The 12,709-nt window shown below is 37.8% G+C and overlaps 1 protein-coding gene across 1 annotated transcript; it reads right to left on the bottom strand.

The window, feature by feature from the left end:
* Positions 1-6,978: 6,978 nt before the first annotated feature.
* LOC139726847 (uncharacterized) lies at positions 6,979-9,972 on the bottom strand. The gene is made up of 4 exons (XM_071637840.1): positions 9,491-9,972; positions 8,365-8,494; positions 7,786-7,958; positions 6,979-7,457 (listed from the first exon to the last, which is right to left on the bottom strand). The coding sequence occupies exons 1-4, from the start codon at positions 9,878-9,880 to the stop codon at positions 7,251-7,253; spliced, it is 900 nt and encodes a 299-aa protein (XP_071493941.1). The 5' UTR covers positions 9,881-9,972; the 3' UTR covers positions 6,979-7,250.
* Between the last annotated feature and the right edge of the window lie 2,737 nt (positions 9,973-12,709).

The raw sequence follows: 12,709 nt of genomic DNA on the forward strand, positions 1-12,709 counted from the left end.
AAATGTCCTTTGACATTTTGTAATCATGAACAGGGGTGGATCCAGGAATTCTGTAAAGGAGGAGGGAGCAAAAAAAAAAAACATTTCTGGTGCCACTTCCGGGTTTCATTGGCAGACAAGCAAAAAACCAAAACAAAACAAATATGTATATACATTTGTATATATGTGTATATATATATATATATATATATATACACACATAGGTATATGATCTTTTTATTTCTTTTGTTTTGACAAAAAAAAAATAAGAAGGGGTGCACCCCTGGATCCGCCACTGATGAAAGCGCTCCAAAATAACACGTACAGCTGTTATAGACTGACTTGAAGCAGAGGAGGATAATGAAGAAGCTTGAGCTGAGTCAGATAAGTTCAGGGGCTACAAAACAATGATCGGGAAGCTGATAAAAGTTTGTGAGATTTTTTCTTTCCTAAATCCCCAAAGTTTATATGAAAATTGACATGAAAGGAATCATCCCACACTGTTCACCCTCATTTATGTGAATTGTCAAATTCCAGGACTTGACTACCAGTGTACAGCTGTATACATGTGATTTGCATATCCTCCAGCCGTGACATCAAATATCTAGAGCCATGCCCACAATTTAGTTTGTCAAGGGTTTTTTTTTTTTAGGGGGGGTGGGGTTGGGGAGGCAAACATAAAATGCTGGAAACCTAGGGCCATGTTGAATAAAAGTTGAGATCAAACATAAGTTAGAAAATCAAACCTGTAAATATTTGAATGCTCCATGCTGATTGGCTGATAGGGTGGCTATCTGATTTTTGTTTCATTTTCTGACTTATTCTTGATTGTATGCTTTTATGCAACAGGGTCCTGACAACTATTTTTCATATTTTGCTAAAACCAAAAATTTCCTGAAAAGAAAATAAAGGATCTATTATATTCAGTTAATTGCAGCTTTGTATTTGAACATTTTGAAAGGGTGATTTAGTCAGAGTGCAGGAACCCATTCAGCATTTCTGCTTACTTTTGTTGACAACTCCCCCTCTGATAGAGCTAAAGTCAAGTACAATTAATGCACATTCGATGTTCATCCTTCCAGGATTGTCAGCCAACATTGTACGAAGTAAAATATCGAGCGTGAGATGTAGACACCAGAGCTACCAAGTCTCACGTATTCTGAGTGAGACTCAAGCATTTAGTGGTCGTCTCACGATCTCACGCATGCCACCCATTTTTCTCACGCATCGGGCAAAGTCTGCAATTTGGGCCCATAATAAGGAGCATAGCTCAAATTGAAGGTATATCTTCCTTTTGTCTTTCAAAATAACTAAAAAATAGTCATTTAAGTATGCACCTGATCGCACCATTAAGAGCTAAAAATTGAAAAAGCTCCCTACCGTGGGAGGCCACGGGGGTGGGGGGGGGGGCGAGGGGGGGGGACCCCTCCCACACCCTCGCTTGCGCGCACATTCGCTCGCCGAGATGCCGAGTCATGAAAATCTCACTCATAAAATTTGTTTGAACTTGGCATCCCTGAGACACTCTTTCATGAAAGTTGTCAGCTCTGATAAATTGTCATTTTCTGACAATCACCATAGTAACAGTCAGTGACTGGAGCTTCTCAGCCAATCAAAACCATGGATTTTACGAAATTGTCAGAGACTGACAACTTGTCAGGGTTGACAACTTTCATGAAACGTCGCCAAGTGGCCCCGAGTTTGAGAGGAATGCTTCATACGGAGTGCAGTTCAGAGTAACATCACGCCCTCTAGTGACATACTGATGTAACCTCAAGTTCCCATTCACTTGGCGCCATGATTTGTTTCCATACAGCCAATAAATGGATACCTGAAGAGAATCAACATCAATATAGATGTCACCGACCTCGTAAGCACCGGTGATGGCTGCCTGTTATAGACATAAGTGGGAATATTTTGTTGTTGTTTTTTGTTGTTGTTGTAGTTGTTTTATTTGTTTGTTTGTTTTTTTGTTCTCGTCGCTATTATGCAACCCCAACTGTAGCTAAACTTAGAATTCTACTCATAAAGCAACTAGGCTGACAGGCAACTACACAAATCTTTCATATTGTACTCTCACTTAATTGCGAACCATAGGTATACCCCTGTTTATTCAGGAATATTAGTACACAAGTATTCAAGATTCATTGCTACCAGTTTTATACTGAACTCCGCATCCCAGCTCATTCTCACACGCTGTAATCAGTTGTTATATTTATCTCCATACCAGGTCATGTGGTATACTGCTTTGTATAAAAGTAATCTTACATATCGTGGCAACTTTCATATACTGCAAACATTACTAGTAATTGACAAATTATCACACACACACACACACACACACACCCACACACAAACACTGACATGCGCATCAACAAATGTATACAAGGTACCCCCCCCCCCACCACACACACACACACACACACACACACACACACACACACGCTAAGATACACTTAGACAAAATAACCATAACACATTAGTAGCGCCCTCAAACTGCGCGCCAATTTAGGAAACATGGTGCATGAATTCATTTTTAATCGGGTTAAAACTTTCAGTCCCGGACCATTTGAAAGCAAGTATGATAAAATAAAGTAATTTTTGAAGTGAGAGAAAAAAGTATGGTGAAATTTGAACAAAGTTGGATAAAGATTAAAATTGTGAAGTTTTGCTAATTTTCACAAAAACTCTTTAACAGCAGGTCAATATGAATAATATTATGCAAATGCATGAGTTGCTATGTCATTGACTCCCAACTTGCCTCATTGTTTGTAAATAAAATCTTGAAATTTCCTCTTTTCTGCTTTGTTTTGTTCAAATACAATATTATAACCCACTCTCAGATCCTAATGTCTCTAATTTTTCATTACTTTTGCTATTTCTGAAGTTATTCATCCAGGAAGAACATGTTATATACATTTGTAGCAGAATCAAAATTTTTGTCATTTTTTTTTGTACACTGTCAATGGAAAAATTGTGAGGTGATGACGTCATCAACTCATTCATTTGTACTTTCAGACTTACTTTTCGAGGACGATTTTGCCAAAATTAGTGAATCTTTGAAATCCTGAGATTTCGATCACATTTTATACGGTTGTGCTTGTAAGCTTTTAATATTTCTTTTAAGATTATAATTTTCAAATTGTCCGGAGTTTCCCTTTGCTAATAGATGAGTGATTTAAGACATTGTGCATGTTTATTTTTTCTTTTTTGTTTGTTTCATTTTCCATCTGAGAAGATGGCTGGATAGCCCGTATTCATCTGTACTAGCTGGTCTTCCGTGTGGTCCAGTTGGATGTAAGTGCATGGGTCTACATCACAGGGTTATGAACCCTGCTCTTTGCGATGAATGAATGAAGTGGGATCTTCTACGTGCAAGAGTTGTGACTCTCTCACACACGGGACCTCCATTTACCTCTTGCAAGAGGGGACAATCTGGTTACATAAAACATTAATTGCTCATCAGTTAGACTCAGGAATCGAATCCGGAGCCTTCGGATTTGGATGCAGACGCGCTACCAACTGAGCCCAAAATCACGTTCCATGTTGCTCATAAAAAGTCAGCCTAAAATTGATGTTTCCAAACGAACTTTCCCCGGTTCACTCTCAATGTGCTTTATATAGCCATTGCCTCCGGCGTACATCCTTTATTTCCGTCAGGAGCAAAATTAATTGCGGTAGTGAGTCATCTCTGTATTCCTGATGAGACAAAAAAGAATGTTAATTAGACTTTTATAACATTATAATAAAACATCCGTGATTTTGAGGGATGTCATTTCATGTCGGTCAAGAATATGTAATTGCTATGATATCACAACATCATGGTCATGATATCATAACATTATCATCAATAGTTTGCCTGCGTTTTCAAGTGTCAATATGAACAACCTGTATACACTGTGGTCTTGATATTTATGATAACCGACACTCCAATCACAGATCCAACTTTCTAATAATGCAGTTTCTGTAGTTGCCATTTAATCGCGAAGTATAGAGTAAAAGAAGATTATCGTTGATGAGTATAGGCTAATGCTAAACAAGAAAAAAAAATTTGCCAACGATATATATATATTTTTTTTGTCTGCGGGTCAATGGGATACTCACTCAGTATGATGTTTTGATGTACTCGCCCCGAGAAGTTGATTTGTATAGCTAGGTTGTCACAATATCACTGTTATCTAAATAGATTTGAAATTTTCTTAATTCAGGTTTGTTTTTAATGGAGCTAGTGCATTTCTGTTCGTGTCATTACATTTTTCTCGAAAAAGTTAACCTCAACATTATTTGGAATCACACTCAAAGGAAAGAACCGATCGTTTATCAAAGTAAGTTCAATTTGTACACTCTGAAACATTGCGAGCGTTATATCATGAACCTGATAGGGACTTATTGAACATAATACGAAATATAAGATACTTTATAAAGTAAGCCGGTAGAATAGATCTGTTATTCTGAAATACATAATGTATTATTATTATTATTCTCTCGGAACACGCAGCCCCAGCCTCAATCTATAGACACTGATGACTAAATACAAACGGAAAATGTGATACAATAAAAAATTATTGGTTACAAAAATGGAAGGGAGGGTACATTTACACTCAATAAAGACAATGCAACACACACACAGATAAACAAATATCACAAACTCACTAAACCCCACGATTTCTGGGAATTCTTCTAGGGGCTGGTTGGGGCTCTGAAACGTACTCCCTCTCCTCCTCCCTCCCCCCCCCCCCCCTCTCCCCCTCCCTCACCCCCAGTACAAACTTCCCGCTGTCCCGGCATACTCCCATAAGTCTGGTGATATATCTTGCTATAAAGGATATGCGACCTCTGGTCAAGCTCTTGATACGTAGTCTCGTTTCGTCATCACTTTCACATCCTAGTGTGTCTCATTGAATGACAGCTCTTAACGAGATATCGATCAAGAGGTTGTCTTTGTTGCCGCTTCGAACAAAGTGTCACGCGCTCTTCAGATTCCCCTTCTCGCTATACTTGAACATCTATATATAATGTATCTGTGCGTATATGTCCACTATGTAATATGCACATTTATCTGTATATATATATACATATATTACATATATATTATATATATATATATACATAATATATAGTAAGACTATATAGGCCTATACATATATATGATTATATATATATGTATTTATGCATATAATATATATACAATGTTGTATGCGCATTTCTGTGTGTATAATTCGAACGTGTAATATTGCAGTGCTGAGAGAGGGGAATATATATTTCTTTTTCTGTAAATATCTATTCTGTGTTACGTTTGCTGAAAAAAAAATGAAATAAATAAAATGGAAAGATATTAAATGAAATATGCAGTTCATTTTCTGAAACGAACAAACCTAAACGAAATAAGACGTTTTTCTTTTCATCCTTTATTTAGCAAAAGCAGTATGGACATACACAGAAAGCTTTTCTGCGATCTCTGACAGTTCAAATACACAATAGTACTGATTTATCACTTGAAATAAATAACATGCACAAGCAAAGCATACTGATCTTTTGGTCATCCTTTTCTGCTCATTACATTCGGACCGGCATTCAGGAATTTCCGAATATTTCTTCTGCTTTTAAGCTTAATACTCAAAGTTTAAATGACCACATCTATACACGTCTATTTACAATAATATCTCTCTGTACATTATGATACATCGCAGTCTCTTTTGTTTTGACAGAAAACTGGAATATATAAAATATTGCGTTGTCTGACAGCAAGAAAGTTTAGTGACAATGAATCTTTCGTCGTTCCATTCTTCATGAACCCTTTTATAGCGATCAACCATCACAACATGACATGGCAGTGTAGTTTGTTGGCAAGAGCAAGACGAAGATTGCTGTCACTAGGAACATATTCTAGGAACTCTAGAAACTCTTCAAACTATATTGCATACACTCATCGTATCACATGAAAATCACGATCATGTCTTCATTTGATTATTACAAGTATACTACTCTACGAACACGACGGAGGTATGCATCTATACTACACATTACTAGAAATTTTAAAGAGCACTAAGTTCACCACTTTAGATATCTGGGAAGCAAAATGTTGTTTCTCTCTATATCTTTCCCGACAAATAACATAACAGCAAAAACAAACAAACAAACAAACAAACAAACAAACTTCAAAATAATAAAAATAAAAGGTTACTTGTACTTCGCTACATCACTTAATTTTGAGGGTAATACTTGAGAGAAAATGATGGTGCTTCCTGTACACAAGTTAGGAGGCAACGATTCACAGACCTCGCGATCACAAGCAATTCAAAATATCACCATTTCCTTTTAGTGAATCAACTCAATTGTTCAGCTACTGCTAAATTATCGGAGCTTGGATTAGATACAAGTACTGGTACATGGTTACATTGTTAAATAATGTATATGTTGGACAAAACATGACTTAAATTCCTCAAAATACTGTCTATGTTACATCAACTTGCTCACAAGAGCATACAAGAAGTGCAAGATTTACCATCAGGATAAAGACAAATACAATGCAAAAGTTTTCAATCCCACAACAAAAATGAAATAAAATTCGTTCTCTTTTGAAATGGATGTAAAATACCTCTGTAGAAATCCTTTTCCAGACATATCAGAGTCATAATATGTGACGTATATAACGTCATCTACACTCTCGCCAAACAGATGTTGTGCTTCATACAGGGCCTTATACAACGAAGACCACTACACGCACGCAAGACATTTGAACATAGCCATAATTCGACATGTTTATCTTTTATATGGATCCGACAACCATGTTACCGTTGTACACAAATCAATCTACTTTCAGGGTCATCTATCTGTAAAGTTAAATATGTCTGGGCCATAGACATAATCTCTCTTTGAGAAAAAAAAAAGTTTTACAACTCTATGTCAAAGCGAAGTTTATTACAAGCATAATAGGCTGATGTGTATGCAAATACAGTCATTATAATCTATCACCCTTTTATATGATTAGAAAGTATTTTCTGTCACTGGACTGGTATGTCATCAGTATCAAGCCAAACGTCCATTGTCGTTTAATCGATGGCTCAGTCTTTTTCCCATCGTTCAAAGCAGCGTCATGAAGAAGAGAGATGTAAATAGATCAGCCCTCAAAAATGTATCTGGAGTTCATAACTTTCACTATCTCTTTCGATGCATTCAATTTGAGTTCTCGTCATCAAAACCTGGCAATGGCTCATTCTGGCGTGACTTCCGGGTAGAGTTCAAGCCGCATACAGAAGGTGCCATGACAGTTACGATGCGATGGGGCTCAACATGAACACTCCAAAGAAGGAGTTTTCTGGCAGCGTGTTGATCCTCAGTTGTGTGTTCTTCACATTAACCTCGAGGGTATCACCAGCATCTAGCCTGAAGACTCCGCCATGGTACTTGGTGGAGAACCGCCCGAAAGGAACCACGCTTCGCATCAGGTGCTCGCCATTCAACTTCGTGCTGAAAGTCTGTAACAACCGAAAAGAAAGGACAATGACATTTTAATGGAAGATCAAAAGAAAAACTATCAAATCATCTGACACCAAGTTAGCGTTGTTTGTTTGTTGTTGTGTTTCGACATGTATCTCACGACGGAGCGATTTATTTTGGCACTTAAAGAGTTCACGCAAAGATACAGGCATGATTCTTAATTTCCTTCATAATGCTTACAAACATAAGCCTAACTTTAATATTGTCAATGATGAGTATTTGAAAAGCAGTCTTTAATTTAATTAGAATACCATACGACAAAATGTCACTATGCTGTTAATAAAACTTGATATAAAATCTACCCACCATTGGTGAAACATTGTCGTTTCTGTCTGTCTCCTGGGCAGTATCTGGACTGTCGCTAAAGTAGATTTGGCTGTAGACGTAATACAAGCCGGGTTTTTGGATTGTCAGTACTCCTCTGCTCTGACTGAATGCAACGTTTTGGCTGGCTTTTTCTTTCCAGATCAGGAGGCGACCTGTGAATGGATGAAAGAAGTCGAGATCGATAATCAAAAGGGGAACATTTGCAATACGCAGCTAGGTAGAATACTAGAAAGGTGAAAGTATGGAAACAAATGTACCAAGTTATACGATGATAAACAGAAAGTGGTATATTCAAAGTAATTACAATACACTACTTGGGCTCCTTTGACAGAAAGATGCAAATTTGGGCAGGTTTTGCATTGCATTGAAAGCGGCCCTCGTGACATTGGTGGAAGCATGTTTAACAGGGAAGAGAGGATGAGAGAGAAGAAAAGAAGTAAGCCATACAGACTATACCAATAGTTGCACTAGAAGAAGTAATAACGAAAGTTATCATCACAGCTGAAAAGATTTTAAAAGTTGGAAGAGGATAAAGAGAGGGAGCGTGATCAAACTTACCTAGCAAATCGTCGTCACTCATTCTTTCTTGTTGGTCGAAGCCAACCAAGTGGGCGTAGGCTTGGCATCCCTCGGGCGCCATGGTAGGAGGAGTCAATGTCGAGAGACTGTTAGACTCATCTTCAGTCATCTAAACAAAAATAAAACCAAAGAAACAGGTGCGCACACAATATTAATTAATGTTGATTGTTGGATGTGAAGTATTGAATAATAGTTTGATTACGTTTCCCGAAACAGGGAAATTATTCCAAAAACAAAAGTATTAGTCTTGATGCTTCACTAACAATGAAGGAATTTGATGCCAATGTTAGGAACCTGTGCCTGACTGTATGAAGTATATAATCGATTGCCTGCTCAGTCTGCTTACTGCATGGTCACCTTGGAGTTTTGGTAAAAATCCCCCAAAAGTTGTACCCATGTTGCAATCTCTGTATACATTTGTCTCCCTGGCGTGATTTACGCACATCTCACAACAAAGAGGTTTGGGTGGGTACAATGCCTCGGCATCCGGGCATAATCTCTATTCAACGTGGTCATGCTCGAGCGCATAAGTACAATGACCATCCCCCTTCAAGAAACAGAAAATCTATTTTCACAAGCAGGCAAACACTTGTAGATTGGGTGATGCTATCTAAAGAGAGTTAATCTATTTTGAGAATTGGCTTTATAACTTCGTGCTAATTCCAATGCACAATTTGCGTCAATTCCTGAGAACAATAGATACACATTTTCATGTTATCACTTAGTGTGGGGAATTGTTGGAAGACCTCAGTTGTCCCATCATCTTCTTTAAAAAAAAAAAAATTCAAAATGTGATTCTATTATACCGTCAGCATTGATAATGCTACGATGTGTTTATCATCACATAATAGTCATTGGATATTTTGAATTCAATTCTCTTTACTTTCCTAACCCGTCACTAAACTCGGATGGCTTTGTACAAAGAGCCACAGCCTAGCCTCGTTGCTTGTCATTCACCCCCCTTTTTTTTTTGTCTTTTTTTTTTTAGCGTTCCGTCTATTGCCGAATATGATACGTCATAATGAAATACTCGTTTGTTTATGATTTTCTCTACAAACGTTGGTAGACATAAAAAACAACCATTGAGTGGCAATTAATGACCCACCTGTGCGGAGTCTCCTTCTGTGTTCGGCTCCGTTCTGCCCTCCTCATGGGCTGATGGGGCTGGCTTGTGGAAGAGTGTACCGTGGCCGTGAAACGTTGAGTAGAAGTTGAGGAGCGACAGACTCAAAGCCATGATGGAGAGGACAAAGCACACGCCGATGATGCATGCTGTCATGTTACACGGAGATGCTGACTGGATGATCTTTGCGCGTTTGCTCAGACTACGCGAAAGTTGCCTCCGGACACTCAACTGGCGGGTTGGGCGCGGGTTGCAATATTGATGACTGTGGGTCTGGGGAAGATGGGGGATGCTGTGTAAAAGATGTGTGTTACTGTGAGAAAGGTTTGGCTTTGATTCGTCGAAGATGGTTACAGCCGTTGAAGAAGCCATTTTACCTTTGTTTTCAAGTTCTGATATGGTTGGTAAACTGATTAGTTGAGTACGTTAAAACGAAGGAGCTTTATCTCTTTCACTCGGTGGTATTTGTGTGATGGGAACAGTTGAAGTGTCCTGTCAACGGAACGATAGTAGAACAGGTCTGGGATATAAATAATCCCCCTCGCTTTTGTCGATAGCGATTACTTAGTATGTGTAGATGTCCACTCCAATCGCAAACAAGCAACTCTCCATGAACTCAGGTACCACGCTTATGGAAATCCCAGTGCTCACAGCTCTATGATTGCGAAAGATATGTTTAACCAATATCTTAGGCAATGGGGAATACCAGATAGTTAAAACACGAGGAATGTCACAAGGCGTTGTGCATAATCTGTTCAAACTCCGTAGCACAATGTAAACGTTGATCAAATTCAGCAAATCGCTAAACAGTGAAAAGAAAGAGCAGTTACCACGACGATATGGAAGAAATAGTCGTTACTGTTGTCAGGATTGTGAAGTCGAAATAAACTGTAAGAAGCAGTTGATACGTTTTTCCTCAAAGTTCTCTGAGTTGAAAGAGAGTGTTTCTTCTTGTCTTCCCAGCTTTTAGACTGACCTAACACTGCAGACCATACCAGTATTTATACTCAGTAACCGAGTGTGGTTTTCCCCACTTCAGAGTTCAATCTTCAGTGCGGAAAAATGCCTGCCCAGTACTAGTACAGGCATACAGGCACAGTTGAAAAGGGAATTCCCCACAAGCGGCTCGATCTACTGTATACCACAGGAATCAATGACGCACGTCACAGCTAGTCTCGCGCTCCCAGGTTCTCTTACTTTGTCTCCGCCCACTTTTTTATCTATATGTTGTATACGTACGGGGGGGGGGGGTGGTGGTCATCAGGCGTTTTGTCAAACATTTTTATTTTCCATCAGATGTAAGGATTTCAGTAACTTCAAAAAGTTTTTCAGGAAAGAAAGATACAGGACAAACCGCTTGATGAAATGGCCCGCCCCTTGTGTCAAACGCGCTTGAATGTAGCATAGGTACTAGTACCTTAATTGTTAGTTATGGCCCTGCTTTATTCAAAAGCTTTAATATGACCCTCAGAAGATTTTCTCTCCATTTATTATTTTTTTATTATGTTATGATAATGCTTCAAATTATAACTTTTGAATACCAATTTCAAATTGTTCTTTTATTGTATTTTCACTAGAATGGTCAAAGAAATTGATGATATATTACTAAGGATAATGCTGGGGGAAATATGAAAAGTTTCTTGAATCATGCCTCATGATAGGGCCTACATTGTATGATTTACTTAGAAGCATCCAGTGAATGTAAAAGAAATGGGTATTATTCTTTCATTGTTGGATATTTCAAGTTATTAATTCCATGAAATATAATTGAAAACGGCCATGTCAATCTCTTATCTTACTTTGATATTTCCTGTTCAAATCGCAGAGATCACCATACTTGACAGAGTTTCGTTTAGATATTCTATATTTGGAATCCGGAAGGAAGCGATTGGAAACGCGCGAGGACATAAGACTGAACTGACCGTCGATGGTCACTCAGCCTCTCTCCAGCCAATCACTGCTCAGATACCACAATGATGAGTTTTACGTCACTGCTTTGTCGTTTCACATGAAGGCGTGAAGCACGCACTGAACGAGGATGGAAAAAATCTCTTAACTCCTTGCACAAATCTGCTATAACTTGTTTAAAGTTAGAGAGACAGACACAAAGACAGACAGACAGAGGGAGAGAGGTAAAGAGATTGAAGAAACACACACACACACACACACACACACACACACACACACACACACACACCTCATACTCTACACCAAAGAATAGAAGGAAAGCGGGACAGAAAAGGAGAAATGACTTTCGCATAATACATAACTCTGTAAAACCTATTTGTGAATCCTTTTTTATCGATATAATAGTGTCCTTGTTATAATGGTTTGTAGAATTTTATACGACAAAATTACAAAGAATTCATCCCCTTCTGTCAGCTAAATTTCGCCCCAGGAATTTTCCCAGAGCAAATTGGCATCAGGTCAAAATCCTGTTATTAGGAAGCTAGTCATGTGCATGTGTAATTTCTTCTTTTTCTTTTTCTTCTTCTCCTCCTCCTCTTCCTCCTACGATCTCATTTTCCTGCCAATATTATTCTGCTTCTCCTGCTTGTTCTATTTGTTCCTTCTTATTTCTCTTATATCTTCTTTTAGGGATGTTGTAAGCTCGGTTTAGTCTCGCACGTCGAACATCATCACAGTTTTGAACACTGTATTATTCTACGGACGACTCTCAATTTTGCAAGTAATCATTTTGTGACTATAAGATATCATTTATACGACTGAATATAAAAGATATTGTTAACGATAGTGATAATACAGATGATGATGATGATGATAATGATAATGATAATAATGATAACAGAAATAATATAAATATTAATAATGCGAATGCTAATAATGTTAATAATAACAATAATAATAATGGTAAAAATAATATTAAGAGAATGACACTTAAAACAACGATAATGCTAATTACAATGACAAAAGTAGTAATATAGCAGCAATGTGGATAATTACAATAACAATGATGATCAGGATAAGACGAAAAGAAGGAAGAATTCTTTGCATGTATACATAAAACGTTTACATTGAAAAAAAAAAGAAGGTTATAAGCATAGCAAATATTTACAAATGTCTTTTTTTAAATTGACTTTCAGATGGTCATTAATTGCTAAAATTTCCTGGTGTACATCAGGCTACATAGCGGGAAACTCAGATCTAGTATCAGTTTTTCCACACGCTCTAAATATCCTT

The sequence above is a fragment of the Diadema antillarum genome, unplaced genomic scaffold (genome assembly GCF_040938485.1).
Source record: "Diadema antillarum isolate AM-2024a unplaced genomic scaffold, OU_Dant_1.0 seq00000102_RagTag, whole genome shotgun sequence".
NCBI lineage: Eukaryota > Metazoa > Echinodermata > Echinoidea > Diadematoida > Diadematidae > Diadema > Diadema antillarum.